The following is a 22,735-nucleotide window of genomic DNA, read 5'->3' as shown; positions in this document are numbered from 1 at the left end:
CGGGGAGATTTGCTCAGGAGAAGAGACAACAGCTTGTTCCGTGGGCTCTGCTGTGTGAGTGTGGCAGCRTGCTGCATTTTACAGAGGCTCATTCCAGCAGGAACCAGGTGACCAATGTRGGTATCTAGGACATTAACTTCAAAGAGTGCATCCCAGGCTGTTGGCAGYGCTCCTGGTCAGTTATTAATCTGCAGGAAATCATTTAGTGCTGCTCAGGGGAAGGATTTGATGAAGTGGCTTTTCTCAAATGCTGGGTGGAAGGCAGGTAAGTGCAGTGCAGCCAATACCTCAGTCAGGAAATGAGGAGCAAAACAGACCCAGGAGAGAGAGATCACAAAAGTTTAGGATTGAGTGMCTTTTATTTTCTGGTTCATTTTGAAGGAGTTTCCTGGACATTTGTCACAGAAGCCTGCAAATGATCATTTCTGTATCCTAGGTCTGTCTACTTGGTCCCAGCATTCCAGATCTCGCCGTCATCGGACTTCGTGYTCCAGAGATGAAGACCGGAAGCCTTCTGAGGTATTTCTGGAATTTGATTTGCATTTTGTTGTATCTGTCAATGTACCTGTCCACACAATGTATACATACGTGTTTCCTGGTTATGGATCAATTCTTCCAATGTACATTTTCTTTCTTTTTTTTCCCCTTACATTTTGGCTGGCAATTTTATTGCTACATTTGGCCTCCCTCACCCCTTCTTCCCCTCTCCCCCTCCCCTGAAGATTAGAGAGTTCAGCTGTTGGCACAGCTCCTGCCACCACCAGTTTCTGTCTGTAGTTTGACACCCATTCAGCATAGCTGCAGAGTCTCTCTTGTGCTATTCTAGACATGGGGGKTTATTTGTAGCTTGATCTGTGAACAGTGGAAATTTACATTAGGTGCATTTATTTCATAGTTGGTGTTGGTGCTTGGTGTGTGATCTTTGCTAAAGTGCTTGTCACACTAGAAATCTGCTTCCTGACAGTTCTGTCTTGTGTAGTGCTTTGAAGAAATCCTACCAGGGGAGATAGAAATCTTTGAACTTTCCAGGATGGATCAGCTGTTATTTSTTTGGAAATGTTCTTGCTGAATCTTCCTGTCCTCAGGCAAAATGCTACACTGCAGACTTTGTAGAAGCTGCAAAGAAAGGGTTAGGTCTGGCAGATGGAATTTCTCATTTATTGTACTTGCCCAGTGTGTATTTCTTACACATTAGTGAGAGGTGCTGAGGAAAAATGTGCTTCATTAATCTCTCTAATGACAGTGTACCTGAGCCTCGGGAAGATTTTTCACAAGAATCCCATTCATTGTTCAGTGTGAAGTACACCTGCTACTTATGGTTYCCAAACTTCTTTGATTGTTGACTATTAAAGACTTTTTTTTTTTTTAATGAATGTGGAGATCCCTGGTAAATTTATTCTAGCTAGCAATAGGCTTGTTTTTCTTARTTATCTTTTGTGCATCCCTTACACCTGCTTTTGAGAGCTGCCTGGTGAAAGGCTATCAAGAAATAATCTGAGATAATTAATAGTCTTGCTGCTCTTCTTCTGTTTTCTTCTCTCCCTCACCTTGCTTTTGCTGTCAGAATCTTTGCAATTTTGTGCTGTTCACTAGTGTTTTCTCAGTCTGCATGAGCTTCTCTTGTRGTTCCCAGAAGTGCCCTGGCAGGCAAGTGACACTCTGTGAACTCCCCGGGTGAAATCCTGGGCTCACTGAAGCTGGTGGCAAAATTCCCATTGACTTCAGCGTGGCCAGGGTTTCACCCTTTAGCTTTGAAGTGTTCAGTGCTTCTGAGAGCCAGCACTTCTGGAAGCTCYGCTTTCCTCCAGGCACTGAGATTGCATCAGCAGTTAGAGCAGAAAGAACGGTGTCACGGGGCCATTGGCCTGGGAAGGAGTTTCTTGGCTGTCAGGTGCTGCATTAGCTTTGCTTCTGAGGGAGTTCTGTGACAAATTTATCCAAGAGCCCGAGTTATTTTGGCTCAGAGATTGAGCGAGKTTTGTGTCCCATTTTATATTTTTAGTCTTCTTTTAATTTGACTTTTGATTGCTTGAAGTCAAATCACTTAAAAGCGCAGAATCCCCTGGCCAGCTGTGCTTGTTTGTTTTGTGAGCCCATTTACTTTGTGGCTTACTTTTCATTTCTTGATTGAAGCCTCCCAGGACTTGCAATTGAATTGTTTAAAACATTTTATCATRTTTCATTACCAGCATTCACCCTGTTCTTCACACGGTAATATTTTTCTTTACTTTTTCATGTTGGCAGTTTTTCTGAACATGTCAAGACAAGTGTTAAGAACAATGTCATRATTTTATGCTATTTTAATGACAAAAGCAGGGTAGAAACAGACACATAAGCAGACAGAAGTGGGATAGTGTGTGTGTGTTCAGAGTGAGGAAAGGTTTCAAGATGTGCAGTGTGGTAAGGCAAATCACACTTGAAAATATTCTCAGGAATGTAATTAGCCATGAGATACACTGAAACACTTCCCAAAAATCCCAGGGTGTGTGAGCAGTGGATGACAGAAGTGGCTGCCCTGGGGAGTCCTGCCTGGTTAGCTCTGTGTACCCCTGGCTGTGCCTCAGCCATGAGCACTGGGCTGGGGCTGAGGTGACAGYGGGGCCATTGATTTGGGGCTGGGAGAATGGGTCACTGAGCCCCCTTTGCAGCTTCATAAGGGAATCTGGGAGCACTGCCCTGAAAATCTAGAGTATTTCCTTCTGTAACTGCAGCAGGGGCTTGGTGGGACTGAGAAGGGTGCAGGAAGCTCTTTAAGATGTTCCCTGTTGTCTCCCTGTCCTGGTGGTGCCTATTTTGTCACCTGGTAGCTTTTTAACCCTTTGCCTTGARTGAGGCATGGAATGGTTATAAATTYGTGTCGAGGAGGTGAGGATGCTTTTTGTGGGGAGCAGTGTGGGAAGGGCTAGATATCAATCACATCACAAGTGCAATGGGATGGCTGTGATAGCAGCACTCATGACATTCTGTGGCACCAGCAGGCTGGAGCTGCCACAGCAGGCCTGCCACAGGAGTGAAGKGAAGCCTTTTTTATTTCATTCTGTGCCTTGTTGAAGACAGCATGGCTGCTTGTTGGTGGCTGCTAGCCCAAAGGTTGCCAAACATCCTGCTGGCTTCAGAGCTGGATGCCTTTGCAAGGGCAGAGTGAAATTGCATCTGTGACACAGAGGTGTCTGGAGCTGATTGAATAATACCTGTGCTGAACAGGGAGCTGCTGCCAGAATTCCAGTTTGGATCTTATTTGTTTGGTCTTTTGGTATATTTTCTAAGTACTTGCACAAAGAGTCATTTCCTTAGAATTTCCTCTTGTGGCTGGTCACGGTGGAGTCACGCCTTGATTTCTACCACAGGGAATTTCTAGAATGTCTTCTCCTGAGTCAGAGCTCCAATAATTTAAAAGAAAAAATCCAAAAAGCCTTGGGGCAAAAATGAATCTTCCTTGTGCTGCTGTTTTACGACTCAGAGCCCCTGCAGCTTTTATTGCAGCTGACACTGAGGTGCAAGTGGGTAACACCTTTTAGAATTTTGTCTCCAGTGCAGGAGGAGAGCCAGGAGCTGTAGGGGAGTCAGATGAAAGTTTAACTCCTGTCACTGTTTGTGCCTTCAGCCACCCCTTTCCTTCCCATTCTGCAGTGGGCTGGGCTGGGGCACTGGTGGTACAGTGACCTGATTTCTGTCAGGTTACCCTGAAGCTGTGAATGTAGAGTGTCAATATCGAATGTCAGTGTCTCTATTTTTTTTCTCTCTTGGTCACTCTCTTTGCAGGTGTTCAGAACGGACCTGATCACTGCCATGAAGTTACATGACTCCTTCCAGCTGAACCCTGATGAATACTATGTGCTGGCAGATCCCTGGAGGCAGGAGTGGGAAAAGGGAGTTCAGGTGCCAGTTAGCCCAGGGACCATCCCAGAACCAGTAGCCAGGTATAATTTGCAGGAWTGTGAACAAATACACACACGTTTGTGCTAGCAGCTTATGTCTGTGTTGCCTTGGCTTCCTGAGCTTTGTTGCACAGTGCCCTGCTAGGAAAATCTTGGTTCTCAGAGGTRAAGAGCAGCCTGCCTCACCTTTGAGAGTGGTCAGAGAGGTCAAGAGTCAGGCTTGTTCTGCCCGTGTGAAATCAGAATGTCAGAGAACTGATTTTGGCAATACATTAGCGTGGGTGTGATGAGAGCCTTAAAAATAGCTTCTATTTTTAAGCCAGACTTGAGCTCATTTACCATTGCTGGAAGAGCCCTTGTCTGGTGTTTTCTCTGCTGATTTCCAAACCATAGGCTGCTTTCAAGGAACACTTCGACAAAACAGGCTTAAGGGCTAGAGAAAATACAGCATTTATTTTATTTTCTTTTTGTTTGTTTTTTTTTTTTTTGTGATTTCATTTACTAACCCAAGAAATTGATTGTACAACATTTCGTCTGTTTTAAGAACCATCCAGATGTGTATGTAACTAAATAATGTGAGATTTTCCAGCTCTTATCCAAAACCCCCTTATTTTCCTTGCTGTGTTTGTTACACTTAGATACTATTTCCTGTTTCAAATTAAACACTGCAGTTCTRAGGGCAGGAGTGTGCTGCAGCCCATTTCATGCTTACTAGGGATTGGAGAAAATAAGAACAAGGATTTTTGCCATTTAATCCTTGTAGATCTCTTTGAGTCAGTCAGGCTGGCCCATAAGGCATTACCAAACAACCCAGCAGTGCTGCTGGGACCAGAACAGCTCCATCCTTGATACAAAGCAAAAAAAATCGTGATGGTGCTCCACTGCTTCTTGTTAGGTCTGAGTTTAGTCAGCTGAGTGTCAGCTTTAGCCTTGGCTTAGGGGAACCACAGGGGAGTTTGTTTTTGTTCTGTGCAGAGTGCCCCACTGGGTCTGTGCAGTGAGGAACTTCCCTGCACACCAGGTGAACCCTGTCCTTCATTTCTCTGAAGGATTGGACCCCAAACTCCAAGGACAACCTGGCATTTTACTCTCTGCAGTTTTTGGAGAACATGGGAAAGCACCTTTTCCCTGCTCACACTGACCTCAGCCTGTCCCTGCAGAGACAGACACAGAGTACATGAGCACTCATGCTGCCTGCTTCTCACTGATTTCTCTGTTTAGCATTTCCCAAGGCTGTGGGAGGGCCAGGGCACCTCTGAGCAGAGAAAAAAATCTCTCTGTATCTGTCAGAGAGGTTATTTGGTGGCTGTAGCAGGTCCAGGCACTCACTTAGGAGAGAGCTTTTCTCTGCCAAAGGCCAATAGAGATTTTGCTCTAAATTTAGGATGTTAGAAGATAGGAAAAGAAGGCATCTCCAGTGTATTGGCAGGCATCACTCCTTGTGAGCTGSTGAGCACCTGCTGGTCACAGTGGCCTCTGATGCCTGATCATTGTCCCCTTTTCTCCTGCACGGGACACTCACAGAGCCCTGCTGTGGTGCAGCTGGAGTGCAGGAACTGCTCTKTGCCTGACTTTGGGAGGGAAGGGAGGGTGTTCTGCACACTGAATAGACAATAAATAAACCATAGATGTTGTAGGATAGAATGCAAGGCTGTACAGGGAGCTGATGCTGGTAAGGAAGATAACAACAAATAAAAGATATAGACAGGGCAGGGCAGAGGAGCAACAAATAAAAGGTTTGGACAGGGCAGGAGAAAGGAGTGAGGCTGTTGCAAGCATGTGGTCAGGTGGACAATCCAGCTGAATGCTTGTCAGTGTGTAGTAAGGGTTGCCTTTTTTATTTATTTCTTTCTAACACAAAAATAAAGCCAAGAAAGGGAGTTGTTTTGAGGTTAGAGTCACTGTGCTCGTTTCTTCTGTGCCACTACTGTGGCAGGGTGCTGCCCAGAGGTTATGATTTCCACAGAGAGGTACTCTAGAAGGAATTTATGATAAAGGAGATTTGGAGAGCAGTGCCCACTTTAAAATACATTGTCTGTGAAGATGCATTAGTTTGTAACATTTTAATACTGTGCAGTATGRCCAGAAACAGTTTGGGCAGTGCAGTTAGGCTGGCAAGGTCATTCACGTTTGTATTTTTTCACATCACCTCAGAAGCCCCAAATTCATCACTTGGCTTTTGCTCACCATTTCTGATTGTTGTCTGAAAGAAGCCAGAAGCGGGAAAGCTTTGGGGATGTGCTGAAAACTGAAATACATGGAGGATTTACTGAGATCTGTTTGTGCAATTGCAGTAGTGGCAGATTAATACTCTGGKCTTCAGATGGGGGCAAAATAGCACAGAGGRTGGARGATATCCTGCTTCTTGTGGAGCTTMRGCTGYTCCCAGCAGAGAGCTKGAGGTGCCAGGGSTGTGTGGTSAARTGGGTTCYATCCAAACYRWATTTCAGYYTGTGATCTTAACTAAGAGAAGGGGCCATGTCCTCTGCTGAGACAGCTGGAAATACTTCTTTTTTCCCTGAATGTTCTTTGTTGTCAGTATTTTASTTAAACAGATTGATTCAAAAGCAGACTCAAACCAGAGTTTAAAGTCTCTGTATATGGCAGCCACTATGTAAATACAGTGTTCCTACTTTAGCTTGAAATTAATGTGAATTTCAGGTAAGAGTAGCACAGTTTTGTCCTCTATTATTTAAATTCATTTATAATTCTGACAATTGGATTTCTAGACGACTCAAGTTCTTATAATGCCACCATTGTGTTATGGAAGTGCATGGATTGGTGTTTTCCCATCTCTGGTGCTGAGTGATTGCTGGGATGGTTAGATGGCTGTCAGTCCCTTAGAATAAATCATTTTGAGCTGTCTAGAGATGAACCTCTCAGCAGCCCTGATGGTGCCTGTGTGTCTGTTCCAGGGTTGTGTGGGACACCAAGGCTGTCACCTTCACTCGTCCCAGGAAGTACATCGTGTCCTCGGGCGCTGAGCCTCCCGAGCTGGGCTACGTCGACATCCGCACGCTGGCGGACAGCATGTGTCGCTATGACCTCAAYGATGTGGACGTGGCCTGGCTGCAACTTGCCAATGAAGAATTCAAAGAAATGGGTGAGCAATGACTGATTTGTTGCCTTTTTTATTTATTTTTTTAAAGYTGGCAATTTTAAGAATAATTTCAGGGAAGAAATAGTAGAGGTGTGAGAAGGTGGTAATCATGCGAGTTGAGGTAGCCATGGGAAAGCAGGCCTGGTGTGATTAAACCCTCAGATAGATGCCCTCCTAACTCCTGTGTTGTGTCTGCTGTGTTGTCCTCAAAGCAGACCTGGTGTGATTAAACCCTCAGATAAATGTCCTCCTAACTCCTGTGTTGTATCTGCTCAGAGTTGGTCAGAATCTGTTCACGTGTTTTGTTTTTTTTTTTTTTCTGTGCTGCTTTCTATCTTAAAAAATTCCCAGTTTGCCATTTGGTTCTCAAAGAAAACATCACGTAGACCACTCAGGTGATTTTTCTAGGTAGTCCAATTTAATTATTTTTCTGTTCATCACAAATCTGTGGCATCATTTTAGCTCATGGTGTTCAGTGTGGAGAAGGCAAGCCAAGGTTGTTTTGGAGATTTAGAGAACCTACGCCAGGGAATGGGACAGTGAGGAATTCCTGCAGTGATTTATTGGAGGAAGCTCCCAAATCTCTCTCTGGGACTGTGCTCTGGTTCCAGAGCAGGAGGAGGAGCTGTCACAGCTGTTCCCTTTTCTGCAGAATGGGCTGTGTGTGGTAAAGGACAGGGAAGAGTGGTGAATTGGAATGTTTCTTTGGTAAGGAGAGGGTTTCAGAAGAAGATTTCAGTGGAACTGAACAGGATGTAAAGTCAGCACGGAACTTCTACCTCATTGTTTGGATGAGGGAAAAGGTGCTGTGCCAGATGGAAGAGGCTTGGACATATTGGTGAACACTTCTGGTTTTTGTTTGARCATTGTGGCAGTTCCCTGCTTTGGGTTGCAGTTTAGTCAAACGTGTTTTACCTGGCTGTAGCCCAGAGGTGGCATGGCCAAAGAGCTGGTGAACCACAAAATGACCATTTATGACTCCATTTCTCCCTTTTAAACCAACACATGAAAGAAACAGATGATGCCTTSATGTGGTCTCTTACCCAGGCCTTTTTTCTAGATGTTCCCTCTTGCTGCTTTTCAGCTGCTCAGTTTGGGTAGTAKGGGATGCATTGATCTCTGCTGCAAGGTTAGACCTTTGGTAAGGGAAGCTGGAAGTACTTTTATGGAGTGTTTGTCTTCTGATCTGGAGGACCTAGAGAGGTTTTTTATTCTTTGTTGTGTGGAATTGTTGGCTCAGTTTTTCACAGGAGGAGCTGAAAGGAGAGTTTTCCTGTTAAAACACCTGTTGTGAGGTTGTCAACTCTATATCTGTCCTGGTTTCAGCTGGGAYTGAGTTAATTTYTGSTCAGTAGCTGTTARAAGTGCTGTGTTTKCCCTGAAAGGAGGGGTCAGTCTGGGTTCAGGGAGTGGGGGTCTGACATCAGCCAGCAGGTTGTGAGCAATTTCTGTGTCACTTGTTTTCCCCCTTTTTATTTTCATTATTATTACAATTTACCACTATTATTTTATTCTATTTTTAATTATTAACCTGTTCTTAACATACAAGTTCAACAAATTAATTCATTTGTGTAGCAGGGTGTGATGGAGACCTCAGTTGGGGTTGCACCCTGCTGGGTTGGAACTTGAGATAAACCAACAACTGTTGCTAGAAACTGCAATTTGCTCCAAATATCATAGCAAATTTTGTCATTGATTTTCTCCCCCTGCTCGATCACTTTTGGTTCAAAATACTTTCAAATCTTTCACCAAAGAGTCAACATCTGGGTTGGCAGAATTGGCAGCCTTTATTGGCATTGGAATAAAGATAGATGGTGCTATCCCAGAAAGAAAATACGAGAACAAGACCAGGAAGCCAAAATCAAAGTTCTTCTCAGAAATTAAAAGATTTGGATATTCCATTTTTTAGTTTAATACAGTTACAAGACAGCTTTGACTTTTTTTTTTTTACAGTTTCCCTAGTTTGTGCTGGAATAGGGGTGATTGTCTAGGATTGAAAGGTGTCCCTGTGGGGATTGGCTGTGTCTGCTCAGCTGTTCAAAGAGAAGGTGGAGTTATTATCTCACTTTTCTTCAACTGAGTGAACAACTCCTGTTTTCCAGGGATGCATGAGCTGGATGAGTACACCATGGAGAGGGTGATGGAGGAGTTTGAACAGCGCTGCTACGATAACATGAACCACGCCATTGAGACGGAGGAGGGGCTTGGCATTGAATACGATGAGGACGTCGTGTGTGATGTCTGTCAGTCCCCAGATGGAGAGGATGGCAATGAGATGGTGTTCTGTGACAAATGCAATATTTGTGTGCACCAGGTATGGCAGCAGGAGGGTGTGGCGTGGTCACAGAAACTTCAAAAAAAAATAGGGACACAAATGAGATTTATTACAGGTAATTTTACAGAGAATTTACTGAACCATGCCAAGGAAACACTACTATGTGTCACCTTTGTGTGGTGGATAGGAAGTTTCTTTACCTGAAAGAAGAGATACAATTTTAGCTTATTTGTTTCTGTGGATTCTTCTTACTGTGGCAGGTGCCTTCCTATCAGCCTGTCCTCGCTTCCCAGCTTTAACACATTTCTCTTGTCATTCAGTGTTTGGAAAACTTGTGTGGTGAGCAGGAAACACGTTCCTGCTATGTGTTACTTAACTTCTTTTGTACTAATGATGAAGAACTGGGCCTGTGACAGCTGTAATGCCCAGGGGGCTATCCCAGAAGATAGGCAGAGTAAAGCTGATGTTTTCAGAGATGTAGTGTTTCTCTGATCACATCAAACCTGAAACTTAAGTGCATTAAAGCTGGTAATTTGGATAGAGGGCTCTGAAAAATGCAATCTAAATGAATTGCTGTCCTGCCAGGAGAAACTAAACGAAATAATTCTGCGAGTTGTGAGATGCAGTGTGTAAACTGAGAACCAAGATGATGTTTGCTTTGTTTCCTTTGCCTGTGCTGCCCGTGGGGATGCAGGCATGCTACGGGATCCTGAAGGTGCCYGAGGGCAGCTGGCTGTGCCGGACGTGCGCGCTGGGCGTGCAGCCCAAGTGTCTCCTGTGCCCCAAGAAGGGCGGCGCCATGAAACCCACCCGAAGTGGCACCAAGTGGGTGCACGTCAGCTGTGCTCTCTGGATTCCGGAGGTGGGTGCTGCTTCCAGGGGTCTTGGGGAGGAAAAGACCTCTTAAAGGTGTTGCTCAACTTAGAAATGCAGTATGAAAGATTTTTGGTTTGATAAAAGCTCTGGCGGGGGGTGATGCTTCACCTGAAAGAAGCCAACTGTGTTCCCTTTGTCAGTCAGCATTAGGCCTTGGAAAATGAGGCYTCTTGTCCTTAACAAGGACACAAGATACCAGTTCACTTTGTAAACAGAACATTACAGGTGAATCGGGAAGGTTTGATKGTGACAGAATTCCTGTGGGTTCTCGTAGTCAAATGTTCATCCTGAATGATAATCTTAAATAGGTGAGCTTCACCTTGAGACTTGCTTGTCCACAAAGAGAGAAGCTGATTTTTTTGAAAAAGAATTTTAGCTTCTTATTAAACAGAAGAATTTGGGATGCACTAAGTTTGTGTATGCACACAAGGAATTTGACTTCTTTGATAMAATTATTGTTTGTCTTTTTAGTTAAMAGTGCYACAGTCACTCCACTTTTTGACCATYTTTCTCTTAGGTGAGCATTGGAAGCCCTGAAAAAATGGAGCCCATCACAAAAGTTTCCCACATTCCCAGCAGTAGGTGGGCACTGGTGTGCAGCCTTTGCAATGAAAAAGTTGGAGCTTCAATACAGGTAATTTAACCACACAAATACCCATGTGTTTTCTTTTGTCAGTTTTTAGTAGATGACAAAATGTGTTTACTGTTTGTTACTGTGGGCTCAACTGAACTGAACTGCACCAGAGCATTTCAGACTGGCCAGTGTTGTTCCACATGCAGGTTTATATTGGGTTGTTAACTGTAAGGCACCTGGAGATCCTTTACGGTGGAAAATCACTCAGGAGTCTTAAAATAAACCTTTTAAGAAAGATTTTAAAATCTAGAAAGACTGAGAAAACACATAACCAAGCTTCAGTTTTTTGAAAGAGGAGGTACTTTGTTTCCTCAGACAGCAGGCAAGACTTTGATCTCCATTATAAGAGAACAGATGATGAGGGGGAGTGTAAGGACAGGTGACCCATTTGGGGCAGTGTTGTGATTGTGTGGAAAAAGACAGTAAGACTTAGCTTGGTGTTGTGGGGGTGCTCCTCCTCCTCAGAGCACTTCTAGCAGCAAAACAATCCTCATAAAGCTCCCTGAGATACAGTCTCATGAAGAAGCTGAAGTAGAGCTCTTTCTTTGGGGCTAGCCTGGTGTTACAGGATCCGTGGTGGTCAGACCAGCATTAAGACACAAAAATTGCTCAAGTCCTACTCTGCTTTGAAATTATTTTACATCCATTACCCTTTTCTCCTGTCATCTGATGAGGCTGCCAGGAAGAGCTGTAAARCAGCAAGGCAGCAGTAGCTCCAGTGAAACCCAGCACAGTCCACTTCCGTGTAAGGAATGGATGAAATAGTAAATGTTAACTAGAGAAAATAAATCTGTCCACAGCACATAAATTTGCAGCCATGATCCCTCCTTGCAGAGCTGTCCCCCTTCCTCTAGGCTGCTGTTACATAGCTGRAACTGTATTGTCCATCCTTCAGACCACCTTGTGATATGTGCACAATAACTGGGAAAAGGGGCAGCTGGAAGTGTCTATGAGGCTGCTCAGGGAATAGCTGGGAAAAACAGGACTGTGTATTCTCCCAGGCTGAGCTGATTTCCTCCCGATGAGACAGGCTTTYCCTCTTCTCCCAATAAAACATGAGYTGCAGGAAGAGCTAATGAGGGCTAAAGCACTTCTCTCTGCTGCTCGGTGTTCCAGGTGGGATGCTCCTGGCCTGTTTGTTAGTAAGAGAGGAAAGGGCAAAAGATGCTTTGGCATTTTTGAATTCCTTTTCTATGCTGGTTTTATTAAAGACTGCTCATTTGAAACGTGTGCAGTTTAAACCCTGCTGTACTTTTATAAGCCATCTGGCTGCTGAGTCAACCTGAGCAGGAAAACCCAGAGGAGAGAGAGATTTGGCTTCTTTACAAAGCGCTGTACAAACATCCCAGTGCAGTGTGTTGCTCTTTCAGGGTCGGTGGCTTGGGTGAAGCATAATTTTGTTTCCTAGTTAGGAGCACTAATGCTCATTTCCACTTTAAAATCTGTTCACCAGAGGTGTGAGTGGATACAAACACAAATGTATGTGTGTTTGTGTATATATCCATGTTTATATATGTTTWAACCTCTCAGTTGGTGGCTGGTGGTGTCTATGGCAGCATTTTGCAAAAGGAAGTTAGGTATGATGGAAATGAAGTGCTAAATCAGCTGAACTACTAATGATGGCTGGGTTCACTGAGAGGGAAAAAAAACTACAACATTTGAATTTCCTGTTCTCCCAGGTGAAGTGAAGGCTGCACTCAGTGAAGCAGTGGTTGACAGTGATTTAATATTTGACATTATAAAACTGGGATATGGGAAAAAAAAATTCCCCTCAGCTGAGGTCTTTTGGCTAGCATGGGTCCAGGTGCTGGGAAAGAGTTTTAATTAAAAGTCTCAGACTGGCCTGGAGCCACCACARTGTTTTTTCCCCCCCTCATGCTGGCACAGTCCAAAGGGGAACACTTTCCTTTAGTAACGGTGCCGTACACAAATGGCTCTGATGTCAGTAGGAAYGTTCCTCTTGGGGCTTTTTGGGTATGGAATAGTGTGGTGGGACTGGAGGGGGGTTAATGAGAAGGGTTAACCTCTCCTGTCCCTCTGGGCCACTTGATCCTTGCCTGGCCTGAGAGCTCTAAGTCATAACCCTGATTAAAGAGAGCAGGGAAGTACATGCAGCTTAAAGGCAGAGCGTGGTGACAGATTTCTTCTTCCAAAGCAGCCCTGACTGCTCAAATAGTTTTAGGCAGTGTGGCTTCTTAACTTTCTATTGATTTGATTGATTTTCATTCACTTTCTCCAGTGTTCAGTGAAGAACTGCAGAACGGCCTTTCACGTCACCTGCGCGTTCGACCGCGGCTTGGAGATGAAAACCATCTTGGCAGAGAACGACGAGGTGAAGTTCAARTCCTACTGCCCCAAGCACAGCTCCACCAAGAAAGCAGATGCTGAACCTTTGAACGAGAGCCCAGGTCAGGAGAACAGCAATGGCATTCAGGACAGCTCTCYTCCTGCCCACATCGACCCTTTCCACAGCATGGATCAGAACCAGGAGGAGGCCCACAGGGTCAGCCTCCGCAAGCAAAAGCTCCAGCAGCTGGAGGACGAGTTCTACACCTTCGTGGAGTCTTTGGAAGTGGCCAAAGTGCTGCGGCTGCCCGAGGAGCCGGTGGAATTCCTTTACCAGTACTGGAAGCTGAAGAGGAAATCCAACTTCAATAAGCCTTTGATTACCCCAAAGAAGGATGAAGAGGACAATCTGGCTAAACGGGAGCAGGACGTTCTGTTCAGGAGGCTGCAGCTCTTCACGCACCTCCGGCAGGACCTGGAGCGGGTAAGTGCCRGCACTGCTGAGTTCCCAAACCCTGAGCTGCATCTCAGCTCAGAGCTGTGCTGCCAGGAGAGACCATGAACACTGTATTTCTCCAGAGCACAGCACTTCCCCTCTGCACACAGCAGGCAGGTCTTGGCTGGGAGCATTCAAAAGCCTGCAAGGACTGCTGTGTTTTCCCTTGCGTTTTTTTTCTGATGGCTGTGGACTGTACTGCARCCTTTTTAGCCTTTAAGGGCTTCCTAGGCTCCTTTCATCTGGTGGAAAAGATTGTGAAACTTACCTTGCTCCTTTAATCTGTTGGAAGAGATCATGAAATTTAACCTTGATTCTCAGCATATCTGTTTTTCATTGGCATAGCAGAGTAGGGTGATATTTCCCTGGACTGTCTGTGCAGGTTTGGGAGGCAAAGGATGTTTGATTTATTTAGGTTTTGAATATTTCAAGAACAGTGCAGTAGGATCAGCTTGGTGTTTTAAGGAGTACATCTGATCCTGAGTTCCTTTATTTTTGGGTTTTTTAGTAGAATTTAGGAGCTCTTAGAGCCAGAAAGAGCACTGAAATCAGTGTTTTACGTCCCTACAGCATATGGCTCATGTAGGCCGTGGATGAAAGCTGGCTCAGGAGGTCCTACCTCAGTAGCCTGTAGGTGAACCAGAGCCTTCTTTCCATAATGCTTTCTAATCTTTAAATCAGGACAGCAGGTGCTCAGGCATGTACTGCATCCTTCGTAAGGGATCATGATGCCTAATTCTCTTCTGTTGAATTGCTGCAGTTTTTCTTTCGTTTTTTTTTTCCTAGTTTTAACTGCAGCCCATGGCCCTCCTCTAGCTCTTCAGATGGCCCAGATTCTAGCTGTTTCTTGGGGTCTTTTGTTCCTGTTCCGTGTGCTCAAGGTTTCTTATCATCTTCTCTTTGATCAGCTAAATAATTAGTTTATAATCATGTTCTCTGGATCTTAAATTATTCTGTGTGTATCCTTTCCGTTTCTAAGTGTGATGTCAAAATGTTACTACTGACTTGTTTAAATGTTCCTCCATCGGAAGGAATTCAAAGTGCAGGTAGGGCAACATCCCAGAAACACAATTCCTGTAAAACCCATCCCCTTGCTGTCTTCCAGGTGCGTAACCTCACGTACATGGTGACGCGGAGAGAAAAGATCAAGAGATCTGTGTGCAAAGTTCAAGAACAGATATTTAATAGCTAYATAAAGCAGTTGGAACAAGAAAGAGTTTCAGGTATGCCTCAGAGTTCTCTTTTTCGTGTTAGCCCATAGGCACAAGGTTTGGTTACAGGCTGTGAAGGACAGACAGGACCTCATTTGYTCTCATGTCATTCCTCAGAAGGATGAAAACCGTCAAAATTAACTGCAGTGACAAGATCATCCTTAAACTATGGAGTAACTAACAAACCATATTTTAGGTGGCATCAGTGAGATCCACTTGTTGCTTTTTGCCTCCCTCTCTGTCTTAGTGGATAGAGTGGTGCTAGAAATTGTATTTGCTACAAGTGTAATTAGGTATAGGTGCAGGAAGATAAAACCCCACCAGCAAGATGTTGTGAAACCATGACATATCCACAGAGTTGTGAACGAACAGTGCAGGACAGGCAGCCAGATACCCATTTCTGATATGAACACGTCTGGCATGAGGAACTGAGCTAAAACAGGTACACTCAAAACTGGTATTTACAGAGCTAGGGAATTGCTTGACTTGAGCTTCATTTTCTTCCATTCAGGTGTGCCTTCCTCGTTCTCCTCCATGGAAAACACGGTGTTGTTCAACAGCCCATCGCTGGGCCCCAACGCCCCCAAGATCGAGGATCTGAAGTGGCATTCTGCGTTCTTCAGGAAGCAGATGGGCACATCCCTGGCCCACTCCTTGAAAAAACCGCACAAGAGAGACAGGGTAAGAGACAGGTCTGGCAGCAAATCCTTACTGAGGCAGCCCAGCCCCAGGGAAGGAGGTGCAGCTCCGGGCAGCTTTTTAACTTTYGACAAGACCTTCGCCGAGACACGGATTGTGCAGCAGAAAAACGGCATCGTTATAGCAGAGCACAGGAAAAGGAGAGATGAGCGCCCACAGTGCGAGGTGGTGAAGGCAGAACTGAAGGAAAAGACTTCCAAACACAACCACAAACCGCTGAGGCCCACGGAGCTCTCTCAGAGGCAATCAGAAAACAAAAGGGCTGTGAACCACTCCAGTGGTAGGTCAGCGCCTGGCACTCGGAGGGATATAGTGCCTAAATGTAACGGGGGTCTTGTCAAAGTGAACTCTCACCAGACKGTAGTTAAAGTGCCTACGACACCCACCAGCCCGGGGAAAAACTGGGGCGGATTCCGAATTCCAAAGAAGGGGGAGAGGCAACAGCAGGGGGAGAGCCTGGAGGAGGCCTGCAGGCAGAACTCTGGCTACCCTTTCCTGGGTGTGGGCAGAGTTGCAGCCAAGGAGCGGACAAGGAGCAAGTTAAAGCCCGACAGCGAGAACGATGGGTACGTGCCCGACGCTGAAATGAGTGACTCGGAGACTGAGGTGGCTGAAAAGAAGTGCAGGCAGCAGAGGCTCAGTCCCAACAGCACCATCAGCAGGAGGACGGACATTATTCGCAGAAGCATCCTGGCAACCTGACTGAACACGGGCGTGGGGTCAGTAGAGTCACTGCCTACGAGCCAACTCCACCTTATTCCCTGGTGGGAGAGAGGAGCATTCTTAGAGCTACAGACCGACACATTTAAACCCTTTTTTTTTTTTTTTTCTTTTGAGTTGTATAAATATGTTTACATGCACTTAAAGCTGTTTTAAGCTCTTTGGTTTTGTTTGGGATTTTTTATTTTTTCCTCTGCTCCATCCACATCCCCTCACCTACCCTGTTTCTGTGAGAAGTTTGAGTCTCCCTTATTTGCAGCTTTCCTGAGTAAGCAGAGAATTGACATCACTACTAAAACAGGAGTTGGGATGCACGCAATTCACAAAAATCTTTTAAAATGGGCTAGGTGGARTCAGGCTGCATTCATCCCTTCTAGCTAAAAGGCACTGAAAATTTTACTCCCTTCCCCTGACTCCTGGAAAAGCACAAGCTCATAATTTAAGTGGTGTGTATTGAATGGAAGATGGTTGTTAGACCATCCTGCACTACACTGCTAAATCCTATTACAGCTGCTCCCTGTCCTGTGGCAGGGGCAGCTCTTTCTCCTCTCTTYGCAGAATGTGTTCTGTTACATTCACTTTGAGCACGGGTGGCAGCTCAGACCCCTCCAAATGCTCCAGAGTTTACATGTACGTGATGACCAGGCACAGCCGTGAATTGTACTGGAGGAGGAGGAAGGGACAGGGCAGAGAATGGCACTGACCCAGAGGATGTTCCCAAATGGCTGTTCTGAGCCAGGGGCAGGTTTGTGGGTTTCCAGCACCCCGTGGAATAACCCTCACTCTTAGCCAGGCACCTGCCAGCGGGAGTGTGATGACAATTCAAGACAAAAGTTTTCTAAGGCACTAGRCAGTAGGATTTCCCAAAGGCCACCACAGATGCACTAATGATATGTACTGGGACAGGCTTATGACACTAGAAGGTTGCTTTAAATGGACATGAATATATATTTTTAAATAGGTGAAAATGCAGAGGCAATACATTGGGATTAGCTCTTTACAGTCAAGCARAGAAAAACTATTTCGTTCTACTATGGATTAGATTTGATGGAAGAGGGAACTCGTATTCTGATTGTGTACTTTTTTAATAACTGCAAGTGGCAATAATGAGTAAGCTGTGAGCAATAATATTAACAGGTTGTGAGGAAACTGTTTTGTACCGAGCAGAGCGCACACAGTGCAGCAGAGCATCAGGAGCCTGTAAATTCTGGAATTCTTCGTAGATATGAGACAGGTACGTACTGGTGAAAACATTTTAGCAGCAATGTGTTAACAGAGAGCCAGGCATAAAGAACCTCCTTCTCCTCCCCTTTCCTAGTCCCAGCCTGCTGTTAGGGTATCCACTCGGGAATGTCTGACCCTTGCTTCCTGAGGAGGGGAATTCTGGGAACCCAGAATTCCTCTGCCATAGGACTGAGTCTTCCAGAGGATTCAATCAGAAAACAAAAAGGCTTAGCACCCTACCTTGCTATGCAAGTTAACATTATCAATTAAATATTTCACCAGAATGCATCCCTATTGTTTTAAAACTCAGAAGTCTTAACCTCTTGAGGAAGGGGARTTTTATGTAAGGTAATAGACTTTCAAAATCCCATCTCTGGTCCCAGGAAGTCAGAATAATTACATGACTTACAGAGGTGAAAGGCAGGACACKGGTGACTGAGGTCACTCTGGGGATTCGTTCTGAGTATTAACAGCAGACAGACAAAAGGTAAAAGCGGGTAAGTTCAACTCAACATCCAGCACCGTTCTCCAGCCAGGCACTGGTATTTTCTGTAAGAAAGAAGCTCATGACCACAGAGGAATTGTCAAGCCATRGATGGAACACCCTAAATTTGGATTCTGAGTAACCCTTTAACCCCCCCACCCACTGGGCAGAGGTACCTTGTTAATTTGCACTATGATGAACACTGATGTTGTGCAGTGAATGCCTGGCATAGAGGCTAAAAGGCTTGGTGAGGTTTCCAGCCAAGTTGAACCCAAACCAAAGCCAGCTGTGGTACGACCAGCTCTGTAGGATTCTGTCTCTGTGCTTAGCGCTCAGCAGGAGGTGCTGCAGGTACTGCAGTGACAAACCCACCCCTGTTTAATGGGATTTGCTGGATTTCTGTTCCTAAGCGTTACCTTTCCTTGTGCTGACTGACCAAGAGATCTTTGATATGATCGGTGTGTTGTCCAACTGTAGGCTAGTTGAACGTCTGTGAAGTTGCCTGGAATGCCATTTGTTAGGTTACAAACTCACACAGATCTAAATGAAGGGTTCATGTTGTGTATAAACCTTGATTTCRGAAATCTGAGACAATTGTGATGACATTTGTAAAACTTGTACAGATTTTTCACTATGTGCCTAGCTTTGGTGTCCATTCAGCTGAAATTAAAAAAAGGTGCATGAAGAGAAACAGAAATAAAAACTATATGTAGAGATGACTATTTTATATTACATGGCCCAATCCTGTATTTATTTTCTCCCTTTTTTGAAGTATTTCTAAAGACCTAGTTGAAACAGCTGTATTTTTTGTTAAAATATTCCGTAGAATTGTGCCTTTTGTCTGTATGTGAATAAATGCTGTACATTTTTGCAGTACCCTTGCCAGCAGTGGTTTTAGACCTTCCACTATTTGTGTTTAGATTCTTACAAAAACACTTCACTGCAATCTCACGGTTAAAACATGCACTTGATTTGGGTTAGAGCAGGTATCGCAGTGTCCACTGCAGCTGCAAGGTTTTGTGAATTAAAAAATTTCTTTTAGGATTGCTTGTTACTGAACAGCTGTGCCCATCCCATCAAGAGAACAGTGTGTGGATTTTGCCTTAAGGTCCTCAAAGAGATTTTGCTTACYTTAAAATATTTACATTTGTAGAGAGTATCCCTGCAAAGTCCATCATCTCCATGAGTGTTCCATTGGAAAAGGAGCATGAGGTTTGAATCTGTGGATCTTTGGGATAATTAAGCTGAAAGTTTGTTCACACTCTGAACTGGCTGGGGTCAAACATTACTACAACATTTGCTTCGATAGCAGGATTTCTAGATGAGGGTTCCTCTAAAYTGCAGCTGCAGAAATACAGGAATGAGCTGGGTGCAGAGCAAGAAAAGCACAGGGCTGTGAMAGCACACACCTAGCAATCCATCTGGAAAAACAGCAGTGGTAGATCTTTCACCATCTGGCCTGTGCCACAAGGGGCAGGACTCTGGGGAAGACCTGAAATGAAATCTCACCTGTTGAATGGGAGGAACTGTTCCACYTAGAAATGTTTCCTAAATAGCCATGATCAAGAGTAAAGTTTAACTAATTTTACAAGGGAATCTTTAAACAGGGAATCTTTAAACCACTCCAGACCTGGCAGTGGAGGAGAAACAAAAACATTTCACTGAAAGAGGGACAAGAAATACACAGCTAGAAACAAACGGAAGACAACTAGCACAGTGGACTGAAAAGCTCCATGCCATGAAACAATCTGGCATCATAAGGGATGGAGCAAAACTTCTTAAAGTTTTAATTGCTTCAGCAAATTGCCTTTCCTCTCAAAGTCCAATTTGGGAGCAGCCTCCTCTAGACACCCCAGGGAATATAATAAGCTCCACGTGCCCACGTTCCTGGTGGTGGTTCCATTGGGGAAGAAGGAAACCTTTTCCTTTCCTGTGTGGAATTGCTCTCCTGTCCCTTCCCTTCAGCACGARGTGCTTGTGTCATCCCTGCAGTTCCTGCTCTGGCAAACAGCCACCACCAYGCAGGAGCTGCCCCCCAAGGTGAAATGAATATGCACATAATTAGCAGGGATGCAGGCAGGGGCCCTTCTGTGCCTCCAGGAACAAACACACAAATCCTGGGAAGTGCCTGCCCCTTGCAGCCAGGTTTCAGTGCACAGCCAGAGGCTGCCTTGGAGGAGGGAAGGGGATTAATAGCTCACACAAAATCTTCCAGGTGGCCTGTCATCATCTCAGCTGTGCATTATGCAAATGGRAACAAGGGGCCTGCTACTTGCCTGCCTCTGTATCACACACAGGGCTGAAAATTGATGAAAATCTCACCCCAACAGACACCTGGAGCTTCTGGAAAATGTATCCATGTTGGTTTGGAGGATCTTCCACATCGTTTAAGCAAAACTGAGATTTAGAGAGTGCAGTGGATACAGGCATCTATCAAATGGAAAAAGCTGTGGTGTGTATGACTGAGTGGCTTTCCCTGCAGCAAGCGGGAATTGTTCCTGAGGGTGCATCCATCTTGCAGGCTCTACCTGAACAGCCAARATTGCAGGAGGCAGCACAAAGTCTTGCTTCCACCAGGGGATCAGCCCAGCTCTGTCCTCTAAAATGCAAAATATGGTGAAGATCCACTGCCATGGACACATGGGTTTATTTGTCCAAACGAGATCTTTCATTATTACCTGCATTCTAGGGGCACCAGACCAAATGGAACTGAATTCTTTGAACTGGAAGGCAATGGAGACATCTTGCAGCTCAAACAGTGACTGTCAAATGCAGCAACTATTTGGCATCCACGATGTAATGAGTCTTACTGCAATTCATAAAGGAATAACTACTGCACTATAAAGACAAATTGAAGGTATCAACTGCACGTGAGCAAAGCTGAGATGAATTGCAGTACAAGGGTTACCTCTCCCTATACACAACCTTGTCACAGTTGGAGCTGGTGGATTTTAGACCCAAAAAACCATGAATGTGCCCCAGCATTGTGCCAGATTTTTTAATCTGCCACATTAAAGGACTTAACGACAACATTTTGCAGTCTTCTTCCAGTCTTTATTGTGCATACAGAGACAGGGTTTTTATCCACTCCCTTTCTTACTGGAATAAACCAGAATTTAAGTTTTACAAGCTTTGCTGTCTATTTGGCTGTAGTGCTCCAATAWGAAGTTTCTCCAGCAATCCTCTTAACTCCCAACATGGTGAATGATAAAAGCATGTGTTTAAATACTTTCCAGATCCTTCAGGGAAACAGCTTTTTTGTTCTGTGTAGTTATCAGGCTGAGCTGTAATGAAACACAAGCAGATGATAATTTCTTAATAATCTGTCATAGGATCAAAGGAACAGTATAACTTCCATACTGAATATGTCACGAAGGAGAGGGAACAAGCACAGGCAAYGTGAATTTAGGATAAACATCAGAATTTACAATGTACTCTGTAGATACTTGCTGCTTTTGTCTTATTTCAAAGACAATTCAACAACTGTCTTATCCCAGAGAATTCAAGACAGGTAGCAGGAGGACTCTTTAAAACATCTGTTCTGTAGGTGTGTTTTAAACCTGTGCAAACATTRTCCTGTATTTTTTATGTTTCTAAATTACTATTATTTCAGAATAAGCTAAGATTTACAGTCATTGCACTGACCACAATGAAAGTGTAATTTCTAGGCTGCCTACTAGCCCAGCTCTAGCCTATATTTAATATAATTTTACAAYGAAGGTGGATAATGCAGTGAGAACACACAATTATGTCAGAAAGCAGCTCTCAGCCTACAGATCAAGAACAGAGAAAATCAGCACTCTGAATCTGATGGAATTGACATGTGAACAGTCTCTTGAGGCCTGGAGGAGAATAAATATTGAGATTCAGAAGAGTGGACATTCTTGCAGCACTACTGGAGACCTCTCTTTCTCCAGCCTTTAGCAGGGACAATGCCTGTATGTCTTTTTTAGGGTGGATAAAAAAAGGAAGGAGCCTGGCACTGCAGTTSTGAAGTCACTGTAGAGCAGCCAGGCCTCTGCCAAGAGGGCACAGCAGTTCTGAAGTCTGGCAGGAAGATCTGGGCAGCAGTTAGGCTGCCCAACAGCAAATATCTTTGTTATCTTTCAGAGAGAGTCTGGTGAGGAACAGCTAATTACCAATGCTTTCAGGAACAGCAAGACTTCTTCCTCCAAGGGCACTGAGGCCATGAGTTTATTCCTTTGAAACGTGACATAAGCCTGTTTGGGTTTTTATGGAAAGACAGCATCTCAGAAGCATTAGAGCTAAACATATCCACATAACAAACAGGAGGTTAGAAAAAAAATAAATTCCTCTTTCAGAGCAAATCTTCAGCAGTTGAATAGACCTTGTCATGACACAGAGCATTTAGAGCCAGGAACCACAGCTTATGTTATGACAGCTTGGCAGCTATGCCCATTTATTCACTGCTGTTGGGAAAAAAAATGCCATTTGTCCTAAGTGAGCAATTTAGGTCAGCCAGAYATTTCCTCTCTGTAGCTCACATGGGGTCACCCACATTAACAAGTTGTAATTTGCAAATGGTTTTCCTAAATCACTGTAAAAAAAAGCAGGAGGCAGAAAGACCATCTTTACTTAATAGGAGGCCAACTTGAGTAATGAACTTCCTTGRCAAAAAAATGAACTCAGTGTATAAACCCCCATGGGATTTTTCTTCAAGCTGTACAGTATGGAAAAATTAAACACTGAGACACATACACTATCTCTCCTTTACCTTTCCAGTGGCTTGGAAGAAAACAAGCATTTCCTACTCTGTCTGCAGTTTTTATCATTGCAGGAGTTGCTGTTACAGAGCCGATGGTAAATGCAGTGGGAGCTGCAGTTACTTCAG

At 44.5% G+C, this 22,735-nt stretch overlaps 1 protein-coding gene across 4 annotated transcripts in view; it reads left to right on the top strand.

Moving 5' to 3' along the window:
- The window catches only part of JADE1 (jade family PHD finger 1), a 38,312-nt gene extending 19,726 nt beyond the window's left edge, over positions 1-18,586 (top strand). For all 4 annotated transcript variants that reach the window (XM_057373290.1, XM_057373289.1, XM_057373288.1 and 1 more), the window contains exons 3-11: positions 437-519; positions 3,763-3,920; positions 6,794-6,981; positions 9,081-9,292; positions 9,948-10,115; positions 10,647-10,763; positions 13,003-13,533; positions 14,651-14,768; positions 15,268-18,586. In XM_057373290.1, the coding sequence (XP_057229273.1) occupies positions 437-519; positions 3,763-3,920; positions 6,794-6,981; positions 9,081-9,292; positions 9,948-10,115; positions 10,647-10,763; positions 13,003-13,533; positions 14,651-14,768; positions 15,268-16,157 (2,465 nt within the window). In that variant the 3' untranslated portion in view covers positions 16,158-18,586. The remainder of the gene's footprint in view (positions 1-436; positions 520-3,762; positions 3,921-6,793; positions 6,982-9,080; positions 9,293-9,947; positions 10,116-10,646; positions 10,764-13,002; positions 13,534-14,650; positions 14,769-15,267) is intronic.
- The last annotated feature ends 4,149 nt before the right edge of the window (positions 18,587-22,735 follow it).

This window comes from Malurus melanocephalus, unplaced genomic scaffold (genome assembly GCF_030028575.1).
Source record: "Malurus melanocephalus ecotype Western Australia unplaced genomic scaffold, MMel_1.1 scaffold_192, whole genome shotgun sequence".
NCBI lineage: Eukaryota > Metazoa > Chordata > Aves > Passeriformes > Maluridae > Malurus > Malurus melanocephalus.
Note: the sequence above shows the minus strand (reverse complement) of the source record. Positions and strands in the feature narration are given on the sequence as shown.